This window comes from Miscanthus floridulus, chromosome 19 (assembly GCF_019320115.1).
Source record: "Miscanthus floridulus cultivar M001 chromosome 19, ASM1932011v1, whole genome shotgun sequence".
Classification (NCBI taxonomy): Eukaryota; Viridiplantae; Streptophyta; class Magnoliopsida; order Poales; family Poaceae; genus Miscanthus; species Miscanthus floridulus.
The window spans coordinates 81,758,295-81,781,082 of record NC_089598.1 but is presented as its reverse complement, the minus strand read 5'-3'; the positions used below and the strand labels follow the sequence as shown (position 1 = coordinate 81,781,082).

At 43.5% G+C, this 22,788-nt stretch overlaps 2 protein-coding genes and 1 non-coding gene across 4 annotated transcripts; 2 read left to right on the top strand and 1 right to left on the bottom strand.

Annotated features, from left to right (window-relative positions):
* The first annotated feature begins 13,204 nt into the window (after positions 1–13,204).
* LOC136529601 (syntaxin-124-like) lies at positions 13,205–14,581 on the top strand. The gene is made up of 2 exons (XM_066522679.1): positions 13,205–13,751; positions 13,826–14,581. Exons 1-2 carry the CDS (start codon positions 13,317–13,319, stop codon positions 14,318–14,320), a joined length of 930 nt encoding a protein of 309 aa, XP_066378776.1. The 5' UTR covers positions 13,205–13,316; the 3' UTR covers positions 14,321–14,581.
* A 482-nt stretch (positions 14,582–15,063) lies between these two features.
* Positions 15,064–18,345, bottom strand: LOC136528524 (uncharacterized). 2 transcript variants are annotated; one of them, XM_066521501.1, is made up of 10 exons: positions 18,140–18,345; positions 17,956–18,017; positions 17,357–17,498; positions 17,144–17,243; positions 16,956–17,036; positions 16,772–16,821; positions 16,510–16,660; positions 15,881–15,937; positions 15,675–15,796; positions 15,064–15,584 (listed from the first exon to the last, which is right to left on the bottom strand). In XM_066521501.1, the coding sequence occupies exons 3-10, from the start codon at positions 17,443–17,445 to the stop codon at positions 15,368–15,370; spliced, it is 867 nt and encodes a 288-aa protein (XP_066377598.1). In that variant the 5' UTR covers positions 17,446–17,498; positions 17,956–18,017; positions 18,140–18,345; the 3' UTR covers positions 15,064–15,367. The 2 variants fall into 2 exon arrangements, with proteins under 2 accessions (XP_066377598.1, XP_066377597.1); XM_066521500.1 differs by having other exon boundaries at positions 15,069–15,584; positions 17,357–17,476; positions 18,140–18,344.
* Positions 15,106–15,176, top strand: TRNAG-GCC (transfer RNA glycine (anticodon GCC)). The gene has a single exon. It is a non-coding gene; the product is annotated as a tRNA-Gly (tRNA).
* Positions 18,346–22,788: the final 4,443 nt, after the last annotated feature.

Genomic DNA, 22,788 nt, shown 5'->3' with positions numbered 1-22,788 from the left:
ACTACATGGCTACATTGATCATTAATAAAGCATGGAACTAATAGACGGCGCAATCAAAAACCCTCAGTCAGAAACATACTGAGTAAGCAACTCATCGTCCGAGTACCAATCCTCAACCACAACCCTGTTGCTGTGGCTAGGCTCACCTACGTTGCTCTGACCTGCCTGTCGCCTATAGTAAGTGGCCTTCGCTTCATCTGCGGCCGCTGCGGCCTGAGTGAAGAACGCGTCGTCATCCTCCTCTGCCTGTAACCCCACCTCTGCTAGAGCGATGAGCTCGCTCAGTCTGCCAGTGTCGTCCTCATCCTCCTTCGCCTGCAAGCCCACCTCTGCTAGAGCGATTAGCTCGCTCAGTCTGCCAGTGTCGTCCTCATCCTCCTCTGCCTACAAGCCCACCTCTGCTACAGCAATTAGCTCACTAAGTCTGGCAGTGTCGTCCTCATCCTCGTCCCCCTCATCAGACAACACAATCGGTGATTGAACGGTGCGACCAGCTCGCTTTCTGTGCTCATCTAACTTCTTTTCCTCGTACCTTGCACGAGCCACCTCTGCAGCATGTTCCTCACTGTATCCAATCCCTTCATGTATAAAATACAATCAGTTAGCAACGTGATTATATTACATTTACAATCAGGCAATGAAAATAGGCATTCAAGCACTCACTGGCACATAATGCAGCAACATGCTCGTTCAAGACCTGCATCTGTACTCTTGTCTCCTCCCTTGCCTCCTTCCTTGCCCTCTCCTCCTCTAATGTCATCCGTCTCTCCAATCCCCATTTGTTAAGCCCAACATCGATCGGGTTACAAATACCACGCTGTCTAGCAAACTCACGCATCTTTTCTTTGTGATGTTTAACAAATAGGTTGACGTAGTCAGGTCCATATCCTCTCTTCCTTGCAAGTAGTTGCATCTTCTTCAGTTCATCCAAGAACTTAGCTTGACCATCATAATATTCCCACCTGCATTTCCTAGTGCTCTGTTCAAAAGAAATATTATATCATATATGTCTTAGCAAAAGAAACAAAATACGATTTTATGTTTACCATAAAAATAACGAACCTCTTCGTACTCAACCATATGGCCGCAATAATGGCCTATTCCAAGCTCCGAAGGGACTAGGCCATAGTTAGAATTAACACCACATTCGCACTTGACCGATGGTGCTTTGTAAATTAACCTTTCTTTCTTCTTTTGTTTTGCTTTTGGAGGTTCTTTGGGCCATTTGTTCTTAGGACCATATAACCACTCCTTGAAACGACACTTCGCCATTGAATACACCTAAATAACGTGACATTAGTACATGACACATATAGCTCAACATTTCAACACATACACTTTGCACTTACTTCCTGCTTGTTTGGACACACAAACTCCAACGTATTATCAGGGTTTATCATGGCTCGGTCTCCGCAATGGCACAGATGTGGCAGAACCTCCTAAATTATAGGGCCCACATGCACCTGTCACTGTCCAATGACCTTTGACATCTATGCATATGTTCCCGGTAACTTAAGAAGACTGTCGGGTGTCCTCGGAGAACCCCGAATCATCCACGGTTTCCGAGCAGGATCACATTACAGAGTCATTGCAGTATTACAACATTTATTCAAATATCTACACTAGAGTAAAACAGCGGAAGACTTACAATAACATAGTTTACAAACCATTTGTTTCAAACCATACAACTAAGTTCGATAATTATTACAAACCAAAGTAGTGGAGTGGCATTATAACATAATACAAAACACACAATTAAACTGCCCTACCCAAGGGCCACACATTTACTTACCGTCATCGCATTGAACAACAGTCATGCAGCACGGTCCAAAGCAGACCTGCTCATGAGCCTCACCTGCAACAAGGGTCAATGAACCCTAAGTACAAAAGTACTCAACAAGACTTAACCGAAATAAAAACTGATAAGACTCAGGAATGCAGGCTCAGGGATTCAAGGTATGGCTTTAGCAATAATCAAAGTTCTTTTGCGTAAAAGCTCTTTAACAAAATTCTTTATGTCAACATTTAAAACTTCATAAAGATCATATACCAAGCTGACACGATCCGCATTGAGATCATGAAACTTCATATCCAACACCTTCTCAAACCAACCTCAAGTTCCAGTTATTAAACTACGATGATGAACAAAGAAGTGAGTCTCCATAACCGAGGAGCAACGACGATTTGAACCGATTATAACCCAGCTGGGAATTCCAGACCACACGACATATGCAGGTCCCCGACCTACATATACCAACCTACCCTCGGATCCTCTAAACAAGAACAGGTCCGCGCCACCCGAGAATACAGTACTCCACCAATCCAGCCCATTGCCACGTGGGTACATGCTATTCCCGCCATCTCTCCACTCCCAGTGCGCGACTAGCCATTCTCGTAATAGAATAGCCAAGTTAAGGCTTATCGGAGTATGTGGTTAGTACTACAAAGTCTCACCGCACATAGTTTAACAACGGTACGGACCTTAATCGACACAGGCGGAAAGAACCCACTCACAAGACCTCCATGTCTTGTGGCTCACACACACCGAGTCCGCCCGGTCTAGATTTATTACTCCACATGCTCATATTTCATGATCATAAAAGTAACCAAAGATCCATTTAAAACTTGCAGGCGACAAGTAATCACCCGACTTTTATTTATCTAAGCATGACTAAGCATAACTAGCTATATATGAATTAAAACGGTTAACAAGGTAGATATGGAAAACAAGGTTGGTGATGCACCAATTAGGTTTTCACTCAACTCCTAATCACTTAATGCAGTAAAGAAAAACAAAAGCGAAATTAATTTGTAAATCACAAGGTAGGTTTAAATGCATCCGGGGCTTGCCTTCGTTGACGGAAAAGTCCGGTTCAGGAGACGTTCCACAAATATCCGATCCAACCTCAATAGGCGGATTAACCTCCTCCGCAACTTGATTAACTACCATGTCTTCACCTTCGTTCACTACACGTAGTAACAATGCCATGTTTAACATGATGCGGAATACGAAACATGATGCTCGATGATGGATGCAAAAATTAACAATTTGAATACAACTTTCCTTCGCGGTACAGTTACAAGTCAAACTAACTAAACCTTTTTCGTAACACTTACTTCAATTGCCAAGGATCATTACCAACTAATGACCCAAGGTCATCACTCAATCCAAAACTCAATCAAAACCTAAATCATTAAAGGTTACTATTTGCTTTTATGAATTAATTATTTAATTCAAAATTATGAAATAAATCAACTTGTTCCAATTGAGCTAAAATTTTTTGTAAAGGTTCATCACATGATAACTAAGTGACAAAACAATTTTCATAATTTTTGGATAATTAATTAAGCCTAGAAAAATCATGGAAACTCATTTATTAATTAATTGAGCAATTTTATCACATTCAAAAAGTACCGAAAAACAATATTTCATATTTTTCCTAAATAATATACATCACAGAGAGGTCACACAAAAAATTTCATAATTTTTGGAGCTCTAAATAAATCTACACAAAAATAACAAATTACAGCACTATTCAATCATTTCTGAAAAAGGAAAAATTTATTTTCAAATCACTCGCTCACACAAACAACTCGGGAAGAACCAGGAGCTCACACAAACAACTCGGGAAGAACCAGGAACTCGCACAAACAACTCGGAAAGAACCAGGAGCTCACACAAACAACTCGGAAAGAACCAGGAGCTCACACAAACAACTCGGAAAGAACTAGGAGCTCACATAAACAACTCGGAAAGAACCAGGAGCTCACATAAACAACTCGGAAAGAACCAAGAGCTCACCCTGAACGCAATGGAGCATAAAGCTAGATCGGAAGAACAACGGATGAGTGGTTCGACGTGCCCAGGAAGCACCAGTAGCTCACCCCGAACTCGATGGAGCAAAGAACGGGGCCGGAGAAGCAACGGTGAAGCAGGTCGACGATCCGAGCAACCACGACAGAGCAAAACGTCGATGGTGGCGGTGCTCCGGCGATGGAGAGCTCTAGCCATGGTGACGCACTCACGACGGCGGTGCTGCCGGCCGCGAGGAAGAAGAGCAACGAATGGGGGTTCCCGGCGAAATCAAGTGACCAGAACTGGCTGGCTGGGTGCGCAAGGAGCAGGCGAAGCTAGGACAGGCTTTGCCAAGACGGCAACGATGCTGAATCAATGGCGAAAGCTCGATGGAGCAGTGGCGGTGGCGTCGGGAAAACAGAGGAGAAAGGAAAACGAAGAACGGCGACTGCATAGGCTTTATAGGGCGGCCAGGAAGCAAAGAGAAGCCACGCAGGGGCCTTTCCCGTGCCAGCGCGAAGCCAAGGGTGGCCACCGTCGCGTCTGGAAGCAGAAGGAAGATCGTAGACGGTGAGTTGGCTTACGCGGTTACTGTTCATCAAATTTACCAAACTGCCATTCGATTTAAAAATCCAAATTACTCCCAAATTTATGTAACAACTCAAAAATCTCCAAAAATAAAAGTTGCTCCAAATTTAAAGTTCTACGACTTTTCTTTTATAACCACCCCCTAATTCGGTCTATATTTTGAAATGCAAATTTGAATTCAAAAAGGGAACATTTAAAGAATCTCGCCTTTTCAAATTACTTCAAATTTTTTATAACAACTTTGAAAACTCCAAAAACAAACTTTGTATAACTCAACAAGATCTACACTTTTTCTTTAAGGCTCAACCCCAAAATATGCTTAGATTTTGAAATGGGTTTTCCAGGGCAAACTTAAATGCTGAAATTAGGGTTTTCGGAAATTCAAATCAATACAAAGATTTTGAACTTGATTCAAATCACACAAGTCAACACATATAACATAAAAGTAAACTTGTTTTAGTGGATACATATCAAAATTTTCATAATCATTATTATTAACATTATTTCAGGTAATATATAAAACACTCCATAAAATAACATTTGCATACTATAAATTAAACATGAAATGCATTAATGACTTGATGCTTGATAATTATGCATAATGATGACATGATCACTTTTTAAGTATTTTATAACATCAGGGATGTTACAATCCTTCCCCCTTAAAGAAATCTCGTCCCGAGATTTAAAGTCTAAGGGTAAGCAATGGAAAAGGGAATGTGTCAAACACGTTAACTTTCAAGTTGTTCATAAAACAACAAGAGTTGACTTAAAATTGTAAACGAGATCAAAAGACAGTCGTAAGGGACAAAGGATGTAGTAACTTCAATGGAATGATGGAACATGAATTCCAAATGAGAGTTCCAAGATGAGTGAATCACATTAATTGCGGAGCTATAATGGATCATGACCGCAGACCTCGATACCAGCGAGCACCCAACAGTATTTCCTTATGGCTGCAGTCCACAGGAGACCCTAGGTTTCGACGCGGCACCGTAAATCATGGATCATGACACCACCATAGGGCACAACTAAAGTAACTCACAAGTAACATTTGTTAGGCTAGCAAGGTCAAGGAACTAGCATGTGTTGCATTAGGAGAGACCAAGACATGACACATGCATAGGTTGGAGAATTCAAGGATTAGTCCCAAGTCTCAACATTGAGTAGATGAGGGAAAATTAAAGTGCATCAAGAAATTCCCAAAGATGTGGAACTTATGAGCAAGTACAATCAAAGAGTGGTTTACTAGCAAATCTTGGTACATGACCAAATTCATTGGGACAAAATAGCTATATCAAGGAATAGCCATTCTCTAAATGGAAGGAGGAAGTTTTTAAACATCATTATATTTCAATTTCCTATGAATGATTATAACTGGAATATGTGCAATGTTTCATTAATGACATGATGCATGAACGATTCTTACGTTACTAAACATCAAAGCACCTAAGGTACATAAACAATAGTTCTTATTATATAGGGCATAATAAGATTACTACTCCACCACACAAAGCCTTTTTAATCAAATAAGGAATGGTGAGAATGAAATAAGATAAGTCGAAAGCAAATTGGACCAAATTAACAAGTTAAATAGATTTGTCCCAAATCATTTTGAAGTTTTTGTAAAACAATACAACAAAGACTTTGTAACGATCGCTCTGATACCATTCTGTGGCAGAACCTCCTAAATTATAGGGCCCACATGCACCTATCACTGTCCAACGACCTTTGACATCTATGCATATGTTCCCGGTAACTTAAGAAGACTGTCGGGTGTCCTCAGAGAACCCCGAATCATCCACGGTTTCCGAGCAGGATCACATTACAGAGTCATTGCAGTATTACAACATTTATTCAAATATCTATACCAGAGTAAAACAGCGGAAGACTTACAATAACATAGTTTACAAACCATTTGTTTCAAACCATATAACTAAGTTCGATAATTATTACAAACCAAAGTAGTGGAGTGGCATTATAACATAATACAAAACACATAATTAAACTGCCCTGCCCAAGGGCCACACATTTACTTACCGTCATCGCATTGAACAATAGTCATGCAGCACGGTCCAAAGCAGACCTGCTCATGAGCCTCACCTGCAACAAGGGTCAACGAACCCTGAGTACAAAAGTACTCAACAAGACTTAACCGAAATAAAAACTGATAAGACTCAGGAATGCAGGCTCAGGGATTCAAGGTATGGCTTTAGCAATAATCAAAGTTCTTTTGCGTAAAAGCTCTTTAACAAAATTTTTTATGTCAACATTTAAAACTTCATAAAGATCATATACAAGCTGACACGATCCGCATTGAGATCATGAAACTTCATATCCAACACCTTCTCAAACTAACCTCAAGTTCCAGTTATTAAACTACGATGATGAACAGAGAAGTGAGTCTCCATAACCGAGGAGCAACGACGATTCGAACCGATTATAACCTAGCTAGGAATTCCAGACCACACGACATATGTAGGTCCCCGACCTACATATACCAACCTACCCTCAGATCCTCTAAACAAGAACGGGTCCGCGCCACCCGAGAATACAGTACTCCACCAATCCAGCCCATTGCCACGTGGGTACATGCTATTCTCGCCATCTCTCCACTCCCAGTGCGCGAGTAGCCATTCTCGTAATAGAATAGCCAAGTTAAGGCTTACCGAAGTATGTGGTTAGTACTACAAAGTCTCACCGCACACAGTTCAATAACGGTACGGACCTTAATCGACACAGGCGGAAAGAACCCGCTCACAAGACCTCCATGTCTTGTGGCTCACACACACCGAGTCCGCCCGGTCTAGATTTATTACTCCACATGCTCATATTTCATGATCATAAAAGTAACCAAAGATCCATTTAAAACTTGCAGGCAACAGGTAATCACCCGACTTTTATTTATCTAAGCATAACTAGCTATATATGAATTAAAACGGTTAACAAGGTAGATATGGAAAACAAGGTTGGTAATGCACCAATTAGGTTTTCACTCAACTCCTAATCACTTAATGCAGTAAAGAAAAACAAAAGCGAAATCAATTTGTAAATCACAAGGTAGGTTTAAATGCATCCGGGGCTTGCCTTCGTTGATGGAAAAGTCCGGTTCAGGAGACGTTCCACAAATATCCGATCCGACCTCAACAGGCGGATTAACCTCCTCCGCAACTTGATTAACTACCACGTGTTCACCTTCGTTCACTACACGTAGTAACAATGCCATGTTTAACATGATGCGGAATACGAAACATGATGCTCGATGATGGATGCAAAAATTAACAATTTGAATACAACTTTCCTTCGCGGTACAGTTACAAGTCAAACTAACTAAACCTTTTTCATAACACTTACTTCAATTGCCAAGGATCATTACCAACTAATGACCCAAGGTCATCACTCAATCCAAAACTCAATCAAAACCTAAATCATTAAAGGTTACTATTTGCTTTTATGAATTAATTATTTAATTCAAAATTATGAAATAAATCAACTTGTTCCAATTGAGCTAAAATTTTTTGCAAGGTTCATCACATGATAACTAAGTGGCAAAACAATTTTCATAATTTTTGGATAATTAATTAAGCCTAGAAAAATCATGGAAACTCATTTATTAATTAATTGAGCAATTTTTATCACATTCAAAAAGTATTGAAAAACAATATTTCATATTTTTCCTAAATAATATACATCACAGAGAGGTCACACAAAAATTTTCATAATTTTTGGAGGTCTAAATAAATCTACACAAAAATAACAAATTACAGCACTATTCAATCATTTCTGAAAAAGGAAAATTTTATTTTCAAATCTTCCGCTCACACAAACAACTCGGGAAGAACCAGGAACTCGCACAAACAACTCAGAAAGAACCAGGAGCTCACACAAACCACTCGGAAAGAACCAGGAGCTCACACAAACAACCCGGAAAGAACCAGGAGCTCACACAAACAACTCGGAAAGAACCAGGAGCTCACATAAACAACTCGGAAAGAACCAGGAGCTCACCTCGAACGCACTGGAGCATAAAGTTGGATCGGAAGAATAACGGATGAGTGGTTCGACGTGCCCAGGAAGCACCAGTAGCTCACCCCGAACTCGATGGAGCAAAGAACGGGGCCGGAGAAGCAACGGTGAAGCAGGTCGACGATCCGAGCAACCACGGCGGAGCAAAACGTCGACGGTGGCGGTGCTCCGGTGGCGGAGAGCTCTAGCCACGGCGACACGCTCGTGACGGCGGTGCTGCCGGCCGCGAGGAAGAAGAGCAACGAATGGGGGTTCTCGGCGAAATCAAGTGACCAGAACTGGCTGGCTGGGTGCGCAAGGAGCAGGCGAAGCTAGAACAGGCTTTGCCGAGACGGCAATGGCGCTGAATCGATGGCGAAAGCTCGACGGAGCAGCGGCGATGGCGTCGGGAAAACAGAGGAGAAGGGAAAACGAAGAACGGCGACTGCACAGGCTTTATAGGGCGGCCAGGAAGCAAAGAGAAGCCACGCAGGGGCCTTTCCCGTGCCAGCGCAAAGCCAAGGGCGGCCACCGCGTCTGGAAGCAGAAGGAAGATCGTAGACGGTGAGTTGGCTTATGCGGTTACTGTTCATCAAAATTACCAAACTGCCATTCGATTTAAAAATCGAAATTACTCCCAAATTTATGTAACAACTCAAAAATCTCCAAAAATAAAAGTTGCTCCAAATTTAAAGTTCTACAACTTTGCTTTTATAACCACCCCCTAATTCGGTCTATATTTTGAAATGCAAATTTGAATTCAAAAATAGAACATTTAAAGAATCTCGCCTTTTCAAATTACTTCAAATTTTTCATAACAACTTTGAAAACTCCAAAAACAAACTTTATATAAATTAACAAGATCTACACTTTTTCTTTAAGGCTCAACCCCAAAATATGCTTAGATTTTGAAATGGGTTTTCCAGGGCAAACTTAAATGTTGAAATCAGGGTTTTCGGAAATTCAAATCAATACAAAGATTTTGAACTTGATTCAAATCACACAAGTCAACACATATAACATAAAAGTAAACTTGTTTTAGTGGATACATATCAAAATTTTCATAATCATTATTGTTATCATTATTTCAGGTAATATATAAAACACTCCATAAAATAACATTTGCATACTATAAATTAAACATGAAATGCATTAATGACTTGATGCTTGATAATTATGCATAATGATGACATGATCATTTTTTAAGTATTTTATAACATCAGGGATGTTACAACAGAGGAGGTTCCTCGAGTCGTCTAACTGTGGCTAAGTGCTTCTCCTTAGCCATCATTGGAGGGGGGTTAGGGGGAGGTGGAACCCACTGCTCGAAGTGCTCTCGTGGATGTTGCCCTCTCCACCAATCGTCGAAAAGAAGGTACCTGGGGTCAAACTTGTCTGCACCGTCGATCCACTGAAAGAAAAAGCACCTCTCATGGGCCTACACAACAAAAATTCAACAAAATATTAGTAACCTAGTAATACAAATGAAGAAGAAAAATATAAAGAAACAATAACTTACATTAAAACGACTGCACGTGTAGAAGCAACGAGCCGCTATGTCCGGATGTCTCGATTGAAACACGTTGGCCGGACGACCACAGTCACAATTAGGGACAGGGAGTTCAGGAGGGACGGGGGCATCTTTGCTAGACTCGTCGGGGTACATTTCTCTAGGACGACCCCGTTTTCGCCATAACTGCTCCCGAAATATGTCTTCCATCTAATAAAACGGTTCAAATTAAACACCAATCAAAACAACGCAAATTAATGCAAAATGTAATCATTTGCAATGCAACTAAAATATTATAAACAACAATTATAGCAACAAAAATATACATGGCAAACATACTTCTAACTAAATAATTAACCTTAACATTGACAAACTCATACTAATATCTTCACCATAGTTTTCAAACATAATTTTTCTACTAACCTTAACTCCCATTCATAATATCCTATCCACCATTCAAACGAAAATAAAATGTGTGTCATTACCTTGAACTAGGACAAGGAGGGAGGGAGGCGGCCGGGGAATGGAAGGGAAAGGAGGGAGGCGGCAATGGAGGGCCGGGCTGCCACCGTTCGTGGCGCGGCGTGCTTGGATGAGCGGAGGCCGTTTTGCTGCTCGGGCAGCGGGACTGGCCGCGACGGAGGTTATACCTGGCTCTGTCGCGCCACCGATCAGGGCGCGGCACTGCCGCGCCATGGATCAGGGCGCGGCAGTGCCGCGTTAAGATCGGTGGCGCGGCAGAGCCCTGCCACGTCAGCGGTCAACGTTTCTGGTCGCCGTCACGTCAGCCCTCTGCCGCGCCACCATGCATGGCGCGGCACAGGCATTTGGCCGCGCCAGGGCAATAGGCGCGGCCAAAAGTGTTAGTTTTAAAAAAAACCTAGAGTGTTAGATTTAAAATTAAGTTCGAAAAAGTGTTAAAATTAAAAAAAATCAAGATGAACCGGATCAAAATCGTGACCTCTAGATGATCTGATAGAGTAAAAATACATTATCAGATGAATTGGTGAAATATCTACTTTAACCATTCCAAAGAATAATTACAATGAATCTATGGGTCGCCAGATGAATAAATGTTGGCTACTGTGATCACCAGGAAAAAATGGTGAGATAATTAATTTGGTAAATCTAGAGATGATCTAGGTGGAAAGCATGGCCCACTAGATGATCTGGTGGGTGACCAAGAACGACACCGAACAATCCAATAAAACCAAAGAAGATAGTATTGCCTAAGAAGAAAGGGGCTGACACAATCACAAACTATAGACTGATTAGTCTCATCCGTAGTATTGCTAAGCTGATCTCCAAAATCTTACTAATCCGGCTTGCACCATTTGTACCCAACCTGATCTCACTAAACCAAAGTGTCTTCATACGTGGTAGAAGCATCCACGATAATTTTCGATACATCCAGAACTTAACATGTCATTTTCACCAAAACAAAGCTTCGATGCTCCTTGGCAAATTTGACATCACCAAGGCCATTGATCCAATACAATGGGACTACCCTCTCGCTCATGCAGTAGCATAACTTTCCTATGAGAGGGGGGATTGGGTGGCAAGCTTGCTATCTACCTTAACTTCACAAGTCTTGCTCAATGGCATTCCGACACCCCTATATATCACCATATATAGAGGGCTTAGACGTAGTGTGATCCACTATCCCCACTTTTATTCATCCTTGCCATCAACCCTCTACAATTCATCCTCTACTACACAACTAAAGTAGGGCTCATCTCAAGGTTCAAAGGGGTCTTTGCATGGCAATGCACCTCCATGTATGCTAATGATGTAGTTATTTTGCACATGGCCTATCAAGGAGGATCTACAAGTTCTATAGCAAATCCTAAATTGGTTTGTGGAGGTATCTGGTCCTTGCACAAATGCACAAAAATCCTCGATTTTACTGATTGTGAGGGCCTCAACTTAGATGGCATTTTGTCAAAATTCACAGATGAAAAAAAAAACACTTCCCCGTTAGGTGCTTGGGCCTCCCTCTAACGATCAGGAAGCTACAGAAGGTGGGTTTCCATCCACTTTTAGACAAAGGTGTAGGACGAATGACACGCTGGCGGGGGACTAAACACACAGACTATAGTCAGCTGGGTACGCTCGTCAAACCCATGCTTACATCGCACATGGTATACTTCTCCTTTGTACTATTACCCCCAGAACATGTGATTGAAATCCTTGTTAGCAACAGAAATTAAAGCGCTTTTTCTGGGCTAGAGATCAAGCCCTCACTGCTGGAAAATACAATGTTGTTAAACTGGCCTAGGTCATGCAAACCAAAACTAAACTTGGAGGAATCTAGATCCTTGACATCAACAAATTTTCTAGAGTGCTCATACTCAAATGGTTATGGAAGGGATGGAAATCACAAGACAAACTTTGGGTAGGCATAAGTACGACCTGTACTGAAATTGACAAGTTATTGTTCATAACATCGGTTACGATAACCATTGGAAATGAGGCAGCACAATAGCAAAAGTTTGGCAATCTTCTTGGAATCTTGGTGGCAAGGGCAAAAATTGAGAGACGTGGTGCCTTTAATCTTTAAGGCATCGCGAAGGAACAATCGCATTTTCCAGGAAGCTCTAGACGACAACACTTGGATATATGACCTAACCTTACTCGCAATAGTTCACCCCAACTCTTACAAGAACATGTCCCACTTTGACTAGTAGCCCTTCGAGGGGTTCAACTATCACCAGATATTGAGGATCACATTACACAGAACTGGACCCCCAAACGATGAATTCACAACATCCTCTGCACACAAGGCTCAGTTGATAGGATCCACGCAAAAGTCATCTACATACTAAGAGCTTGTTTTGGAAAGCATGGGAGCCACCAAAATGTAAAATCTTCACTTGGTTGGTCACACAAAATAGAGTGTGGACATCGGATAGATTATCACATCAAGGATGGCCTTGTAGCCAATTTTGTGCCCTCTCTGCTGAAGTGAGCCTGAGACAGTGCTGTCAAACATGTCCTTAGTCGCCTGCCTTTTGGTTATAAAAAAAAAAAGGTTGCTGTGTGTGGCCATGCTAGTGCAAGCGGTCGGTCGCACACGTGAGAAAACGGCTCTCGGCACCTGCCGTCGGAATGACCGGAGCAAGACACTGGCGAGACGACCATGCATGCCGTATTGCCACAATTAGGGAGAGAGAAACGCTTGCTTCCTAGAGGGGAGGGAGGCCTTCCTTTCAACCACTTCCCGCCATTTGCCGATTTCTTGGACGCCATTTGCCGATTTCTTGGACGCCATTTGCCTTCCTTTCAACCACTTCCTAGAGGGGAGGCAAGCCATGGCCATTCTTTGAAACTAAACTCGCTGTAGCTCGATCTTGCTCCGTCATTTCCTAGATTTCTGCTGCATGCCCTGGTGGTAGATTGTGTTGTCTCCAATCCAAGATGAACGACCTGTTCTCGTCGAGCTCGTTCAAGAAGTATGCGGACTCGAGCCCGGCGACGTCGGCGGGGGGCACGGATGCCGGCGGCGAGAGCGTGGTTAACCTGGACAAGTTCTTCGAGGACGTGGAGGCGGTGAAGGAGGACATGCGCGGGCTGGAGGGCATGTACAAGGGCCTCCAGTCTACCAATGAGGAGACCAAGACGGCGCACGACGCCCGCACCGTCAAGTCCCTCCGCTCCCGCATGGACAAGGACGTCGAGCAGGTGCTGCGCCGCGCCAAGGCCATCAAGGGCAAGCTCGAGGAACTCGACCGCTCCAACGCCACCTCGCGCAAGGTGCCCGGCTGCGGGCCGGGGTCCTCCACCGACCGCACCCGCACCTCCGTCGTCGCCGGCCTCGGCAAGAAGCTCAAGGACCTCATGGACGACTTCCAGGTACGGTACCATACAAGTTGTTTGTTCATGCATCCATTGTCGTGTCCTGCAACGAAGTACGCAATTATATGCAGGGGCTGAGGGCGAGGATGGCCGCAGAGTACAAGGAGACGGTGGCGCGGCGGTACTACACGGTGACAGGGGAGAAGCCGGAGGACAGCACGATCGAGGCGCTCATCTCGTCCGGGGAGAGCGAGTCGTTCCTGCAGAAGGCGATCCAGGAGCAAGGGCGCGGGCAGGTGATGGACACCATCTCGGAGATCCAGGAGCGGCACGACGCCGTGAAGGACATCGAGCGCAGCCTCATGGACCTTCACCAGGTGTTCCTCGACATGGCGGCGCTCGTCGAGGCGCAGGGCCACCAGCTCAACGACATCGAGAGCCACGTCGCGCACGCCAGCTCCTTCGTGCGCAGGGGCACCGTCGAGCTGGAGTCCGCGCGCGAGTACCAGAAGAGCAGCCGCAAGTGGATGTGCATCGCCATCCTCGCCAGCATCCTGCTCATCGCCGTCCTCGTCTTGCCCGTGCTCGTCAACCTCCGCATCTTGACGCTCCCCACCAAACGATGATGATTCAGTCGGAGGCTCTCTCTCTCTCTCTTCTTGTTACGTTGTTCTTCTCTCTATATATACATATCCGTGCTTCATTTCTTTTGTCAAGGATTCCGTTTTGTTTCCAGGTTTGTGCCATTTTATCTGTTTTTTTTTTCTTGGTAGAAGTAGTAGCTTCCAAAAGCATGCTTGTGCTTCTTGATTGTTGAGAAGACATGCATGCATGGGACTTGTGGAGCTGTGAATTACAGTGACTTTTGTAACAGTTTGGTAACTTGAGATCGAATGCCAATAGATGTGGATGATCAGCTTTCTGTTACATAAAGGATATTTGAAATGTGGATTTCTATATGAATTTAGGAGGAAGTGCTATGAGATTCAGATTCCTAACCAATTGGGTTTATCTTTGTTGGTTGGATTTCATATCTAATAATAAACAGCTGCGGTTGTTGTTCCCCTAGATTTCATCCACACATGACACATCGTATACTTGATGGTCACTATTTGACTGTAATTACTATTAGATAATACAGAAAGGGCGGGCCTGGTGCAAGAGGTACTTACCGCCTGTGACCGGAAGGTCCTGGGTTCGAGCCGTGATCTCCTCGCATCGCACAGGCAAGGGTAAGGCTTGCCACTAACATCCTTCCCCAGATCCCGCACAGAGCGGGAGCTCTCTGTACTGGGTACGTCCTTTTACTATTAGATAATAAAGGGGGATTATGTAATAGGAAAACTGGAAATGTCCACGTTTGACTGCTCCTAACAAAGTAGTAATGAACCTACCAAGCTTTTCATCAAACGCACCAGTGGTCTAGTGGTAGAATAGTACCCTGCCACGGTACAGACCCGGGTTCGATTCCCAGCTGGTGCATTTTTTTTGTGGTTTTATGAATCAAAATCATGCATTCATGCTCCCATTATATCAACTACATATCACTTTTACTTTGGCAACTCAACCTTTAACAGGTCCCATTATATCAACTATATATCACTTTTGCTTTGGCAACTCAACCTTTAACAGGTCCCATTATATCAACTATATATCACTTTTGCTTTGGCAGCTCAACCTTTAACAGAGAAGCCACAGATGGATCTAATGCTATCAACGATGGAGTTTATCTGAGCATGCGAGGCTGCAGTCCCAGCAAACTTCAAATGTTTTGGTGCTTCAGCCCGGTCAAAGTAAAAAGCTCCTGAGGCTAACTTCTCCTTAGGTTGCAACGCCAACCAAACCACTGTATCAGCTCCTTCGTCATTTGTTCTCAGGTTTCCAGACAACCTGAAATGATGGATTGCACCAGGAAATTATCAATACTTGATAGCACAGAACTATAACAGGGCAAGCATGAACAAGGACAGCGAACCCCACTTTTCTGACAATCCGGGCAAGCTCTTGGCGACCCCAGGCGTATCAGCCCATCCAGGATGCATGGAATAGAAACCAACTCCCTTGTCGCCGTATTTCTCAGCCCACCATTCAGTGAGTGCCACCTGAGACAGATATTCCATTAGCATACTAATATCTCAATTTCATACAGAATTGGGCAGAGAATGCATAGTTCAATCTGGACAGACCTGAACTCTTTTGTTTCGAGCATATTGTTGTGTCCCATCGAAGGTGCCTTCGGTGAACTGAGGTTTTTAAGCAATGAGAGATGATGAGATTAAGCATAATGGAAATGAGATAAGACTAAGAGCCTGACATGGGGAAAAAATGAGAGGCGTGATGATTGACAATATCATATGGGAGTGAAAAGGAGTACATTCAAATCCTAGTTCACTTTCCGTAACAAACAAAAACTGACAAATTCCACACTTTCTTCCCTTAACAGCTCCAATGATATAAAGGAAAGTGGCTTTTGTAATAAACCCTTCACAAGTCACAACCTACAGAACAAGTGTACTTTCAATGATACAAGTGTAAAACAATCCAAAATCTGGAAGCTCTAACAAGTAAGGAATTGCACAACATCCAATGCAAATTGATGTCTTGATTTGCAGATCTGTTCACTGCTATTTCATTAGTTTGCCAGGTTTGCAAACTTCGCCTCGAATGAACCCTCATGGCATGTTTCATCACAAACTTTAAAAAGAAAAAAAACAGGGCTTTCTTGCTCCACTTCATGAACTATGGTTCATCTCTTCAGACTACAGGCTAATATAATGTAAACGAAGGCAAATGAAGGCACATAGAAAAGAATTACCTGTAAGTCCTTGTTCAGTGGCTCGGTGTACATGCCTCCTGATGCAACTGTGATGACACGAGCATCTGGTGCTGCATTCTCCAATAACGGCATAACTAGCTCTGTTAAAGTGTATGTCGCAGCTACATTGACAGCAAAATTGAGCTCCAATCTGTTCCAAAAAGGGAAAAGAAAAGGGCAAGTATATGATTTTAGTTTTAAAATTATTCATATGATGTATAAACTAATAGGCTGTTCGCAAATAAACCAACATATCGCTTACCCTTCTGCTGTAGTCTCACGCTTGTGCTCTAGTAAGCCAGCATTGTTTACCTAGATGGCAAAATAGTAGTTTTATTCCAACATTTGGTTCATCTAATTTAGAGAAACTTCAAAGCATTGACATAAAAACTAAAAACAGCTGGGATAGAAGCAAAACTGCAGTGTGTTTGAAACAGCATACTCACCAAGACATGGAGTGGTTTATCCGTTGAAGTGAACTTTGTTGCAAACGATTTTACTTCATTGATAGATGAAAGGTCACAAATCTGCCACATGATAATAGTGTTGAGTCTTATTTTCTCATAACCAACACACACATCATGAAGAACAGTTGAATCTTCCAAACATGTAGGAGAATCAGCGAGCATCATACCTCCAGATGAATATTTGCATTTCCAGTTTTGGATCTTATTTGGTTGAGAGCAGCCTCCCCTCTCTCCTTGTTACGACAGAGCATATAGACAGTAGCACCACTGGAAGAATACAAACCAATATTTTTTTATAGGGAACCACATAATGAAATCAGTAGATTGACCATTTCTTTTCCAGAACAAATCATCACTTTAAACAAGGAATAGATCCATACTGTGAAGCCAAACCCTCAGCTGTAGCAAAACCAATGCCAGAATTTGCTCCAGTTACCAGGCAATTTTTCCCATCCAACCGGATCTGCATATCCTCCTCTCTGAATTTCTTTGCATGCTCCCTGTAATTAAAGGTACATGAGCCTGATCATGCACCAAAAAACAAAACAAACAAACTAGTGTCATGTTCGTTTCAGAGGGGAGGGGGGCGTCTGGGATCTATTGTGCGGTCATACACTACAAAATTTAATCGTTTAGAGTGCCGAATTTTCAACCCCGTAATGTTGATGACAGCTTTCGGCCAATTTTGAGGATCAGGTTTTGCTGATCCTACCTGTTCCACAAAACCCTTTCAATTACCGTTTGAAAATTGGGGTTTTTAACCTGATGAAATTAAGCTAAACAGCCAGTGCCATGCTAAATTTTGGATCGGAAGGGGCGCTCAGCTTAGCTATCCTAGGCTAAATTCAATCTAAGGAACAATCGATTCCTACAAGGTCAGACTCGCAACAAACTAAGCATTCGACGGCAAGGAACGCAGTCTCACAAAATTGTGCGAGTCGGGGAGATGATTGAGGGGCCGAGGCGGAATGAGGCTTACAGGAAACCGGATTTGGTGAACTGGGTGAAGCCGTAGAGCCCAAACGCCGCCGTCCTCCATGCCTGCAACCCCCACAAAAACGCAATCAACGCAGGTCACACACGCGTGAAGGCAACCAGAGCAAAATTATGTCTGCTCGCGCATTATCTGCACGATTAACAAGGTCTGCAGACATAATAATCACCTTCTGGATAAACATCTCCGTCTTCCCCTCCCTCTCTCTCTCTCTCTCTCCCTTCTTCTTCTTCCGCGCCAAGAAACGTGGCCTGGCTCCCCCGGCCAGGTGCCCGTTCTTTGTAGGAAGTACTAGCACTCTGCAGTTTCCTTCGCTCTGTAGCCTTCTCGAAGGCGAGGACGGAGAAGGCAGAACAGCAGGATGGTCAGGACTCACTCAAGAGGCCGCGCCTCGGTGGCCGATGCTGCGCCGCGCAAGATGGCAGGGCCAGGCCGTCGTCTCCGCCTCCACCGGCCGTTGTGCTGGTGGGCCGCTGATGCAGCTCTCGGGTGGGCTGGGCTGCACGGGTGTCTTGCTTGGGTCTCGTTTTGGTTGGGCAAAGCTGAGTTGGGCCGTACCGCTGGGTGAGGGGAAAGCGGAGGCCGAGTGTGTAGTTAGAACATGGGCCTGTTCGGTTCGTTGGATCCAGTGGCGGCCTCCTTTCGCTGCCGCTGCAAGACCCACATCTAATCTTGGGCATTTTTTTTTTAAAAAAACTGGGCTTCTGGGCATAGCAAACATTGGTTCCAATGGGCTGTTGACTTTCTGTTGTCCTGCTCCATGAAAGTATATGAAATGGATTTTCTCAACAAAAAAAAAAGTATACGAAATGGAAACTAAACAAAAAATAGCAAAAAAAAAAAACGTTGATTAGTTTCGCTCATGACTTAAGAATACGTACAGGAACTTCTGTAACTGGACACTCGACAGGGAGCGGTACGGTTAAAAACGACGAGGGAAAAAAAAACAAATCGTTCTCCCTGTAGCTTGACTTCAAATCCATGCATGCATAAAGTTCAGCGAACGAAAATCTCATTGGTATACGCAGAATTCACATTGGTACGATCAGAGGCAGCGGCAACAGTAGGGTTTGGGGCTCCATGCGCGGCCGGACGAAACCATCAAATGATGGGGGAGACAGCGCAGTAGCAGCCATAACTACTAGCGGTACTCGTAGGCTGTCCGATCTGCAAACGAACCCATTTCTCACCGCAACCAAAGCGGCTGGGCTGCACAAAATGCTTAGCTTATTGCAGTGCGCTTGGGTCTCTCGTTCTCGGTTTGCTCCAAATGATGCCTCAAGTACTGTCACCAACCATTTTTCTATGCTGCCGTTTGGATACATAATTGGCCGTCATCGGTTTCTTAAAAGAAAAATAGCGGCCACGTCGATGCGGTACTGACATCGGGACGCGAGGAGAGTTGTACGTACTGGATAGATTATGGCTGTTTGCCTTTGCGATTAGGGCCGCGGGTAATTATTGTTAGCGCCGCGCGCGCCCCTGCCGGCTGCCGCCAAGCGGCTGCGACTGCGCGTCTCCACGCGTGAGCCGCGTCGCGCTGCGCTAGTCTGTCGTGCAAGTCACCGGGGAGCAGCATAGTACGGCTTGGGGCTGAGTTGGTGTAGCGGAATCTCTTGTGGCGTAAGCTAGCTGTTCGATCCGTGGACTCGATCGTCAGGTATGCTTGCGTTGTTCGGTAGGTATCCAAGGGAAGGGGTCGTGCCAACCACTAATTTGATTGCGTCGAGATTAAGTTCTTGTTTAGATACACATGGTTCGTTACTAGTTGGAGTTAAAAATTGGTTCAAATTAGCTATTAGGAGTCCTCCTATTTAGATGTACTAGAGTGAATTTTTAGCTTGTTAAGCCCTAATTCCAATAGCTGCTCTGGCCGTGATCGTTCTTCAAATCTTGAATCATGAGCACATTTTGGTCTATCAGGACATGCCGTCCAAAAGAACACTCTCACCAACTATTATATCACTTGTATTTCTTAAATATTTATATGACTCAACTTGACTAGAACTCCAATAGAGTGTTTGGTTTGCCGGATCAAGTTCTCCAGTTCTTCATGGCTCCGGACGAGGTGGCTCCGGTTTTTCCAGCGAATAGGTTGATTCCAAAAGGATGAACTGCAGCCTTAACTATGAAGTGCCAGATGACTGCCTTGTTCGCTTGGCTGATAAGGTATGGCTGAAAGTACTGCTGGCTGATTTGTTGCATAGAAAAATACTGTTCGTTGGCTGAAAAAATACGGCTTATAAGCCAAGCGAACAGGACGGACATCATTCCACACCTCAATCAAACATGTTGATAGGTTGGACTTAGGTTCCGATGGCTTCAGAGCCAATCCGTGACACAATCCAAACACATTGCAAAAGTTCACATGAAAATAATGCACATTGCAAAAGTTCACATGAAAATAATGCTCTGGCATGTCTTAGGATAAAACTGGATCCCTTATATTTCAAGATGGATGGAGTAACCTCTAGCATGTGTTAGGGCTCAACCGTTTGGATAGGATTGAGATTATAAAAAAATCTAAGCTATGGCTAGATACTATAAAAAATCTAGATAGGAAAATCTATCTGGAGAATCACAAAGGGTCGTTTGGATCTCTAGATTATAGGTCATAAAACTTTGGTGGTTGGATTGAACTTGTCCATATTACCCTTGCTTGTTTCCTACTATCCCTTATGTCAAGAAGCTATTGCGGAGAAATTGTGGAGGCGGCGGCCAAGTAGTTACCGCGGCAGCGAGTAATTCAGCATGAAGAGTGGATGACTGGAAGCTCACCCAGTGTCACCGGTCTCTCATGCCAAAATTTCTTACGAGTCAACAAAAATCGTTGAAACAAGTGAACATCCAGAATCCATCATGATGCTATGACATAGTCTTCTGAGTTGTTGGGTTGTGTATGATTTCAAAGTCTATTAGTGACACGCCCGGGGGTCCATGGACACCCTAACAATTTATATTTAGTAGCTATTGCCCAAGTTAGAGTTTGAGTTTTGCTTAAATTATTCTGTCATCGAACAATTTTGCCGTTCAATGGTTTGTGGAACCATAATTTGTGAGCTTAATCTATATTAGCAATATTTCAGATTGTGTTCTATCTTGTTTATGCTTTGTGTTCTTTGGTCTGCAGATAGAGATTAGCCATCATGGCAAGGCCAATCAAATAGAGCACGGTTGATAACCAGATGAGATTACAGTGTTTATTTATGATCAGAAGTCGGGTCAAGTTTCCATCAAATCAAGAGTTATCTTCACTTAATGAAAGATCAGCACCTCGTTCAATCAGGATCATATTTCAAGATTTAAACTTCATAGTCCATATGATTAGCCTGTGAATTTGTCGACTTTGTGCTATAAGTTTGGTACCAATAAATATACACGCTTCAAAATAATTCTCACAGTTAAGATTTATTGTCATTAACAATATTGGGCTGTGGTATAGTTAATCAAAGTGTTAAACTGAATGCCAAAAGCTAAACAATAAATCATCTATCATACATGTAGCCAAGCAAAAGGTTGTTTGATTGATCTAAGTAGAGTTTAGGTGGACATGGCCAACTACAATAGGGTTTGTTTAACTTAAGCAAAAGCAAACAATGGCAACAAACATAATACAACGAAAAGCTATGATCAAATTCCTTTCTCAGAGACAAGGCCAAAATAATACTTGTTTTGTCTCTTTTAGTGGAAGGAGTATAAATTTCATAGAATATGCTAATTTATAACTTTTTAAAAAAGCTATGAAGAATTAAGAAATATAAATGGTCTAAGAGCTATACAGACAAAACTAAGGTGGTTAGATTACTTGTGTTGTGACCTTTTACCATGTAGGTTCGAGTATCCAACTTTGCACAGACACACATGCTTCTTTTGATACTCGGTTGTATGTTTTTGGCTAATTATTCTTTTAGTGGTATGTCACAAGTCGTGTAGTTAATAGTGAAACACAAAGTGTGATTTCATTAATCTTAAAATCTACTACTCTATTCTCTCGAAGATGTTCATAGAAAGATCGTACGGACGTGTGTTCATATGAATGGATGTGTGTATACATATACATGATTGTTAATTTACATCTTTACATTTTTAGTCAAAAGAAAAAAAAAACACTCCCTAGGGATTATGTTGTAACGGGACGTCTGCAAAGTGACACTTGATCCTGTTTGGCTTATCTCATATTTAACTTGTTCGATTTCTTTTTTCAACTAGAACAGTATTTTTTCAGTCAATTTCAGACCAGCGAACGGGGCCGTAACAGTCAATCACCGAAACCACTGTTGCGATGGACCGTTAGCCTACGTACGGACGTACACCTTCACGATTCACCAACGTTCTGGTTGCTGCACGGGCAAGTCAAGTGCTTGATGGTTCGTTCTCTGGATCCAAACCAAACGCACCGGATGGCCGGGCGGGGGGACAGCGACCACGCCGCCGCAGTGAAAACCCGCATGAAACCTCGTGCCGGCGACGCCGATCGAGCCACCAGCCAGGACGCGCGCGGGATGGTAGCGACGCGCTGCTGCTCCTCTTTCCCTGGGCAGGAGGCAGGAGTAGGGGCAGGAGCCACGAGTGTCCAGTACCAAGCTGACTGACACTGAACTGAAGGGGGAGAGGCGGTCAGTGACTTCTGCTGCAAACCCCAGGCCCCTTGGCGTGCCGGCACACGCAGCCCTCACGTGCGCCTCCAAATTTCCCGAGGATCTCGCTGTACGACCGCGCGCAGATGTTTATGCGCGCTCCCACGGGCGGTAGGGCCGACCGGTTGGAGGCGAGCTGGTCACTGACCGAGTGATCACCGACAGCCGCCTGGTCCAAGTA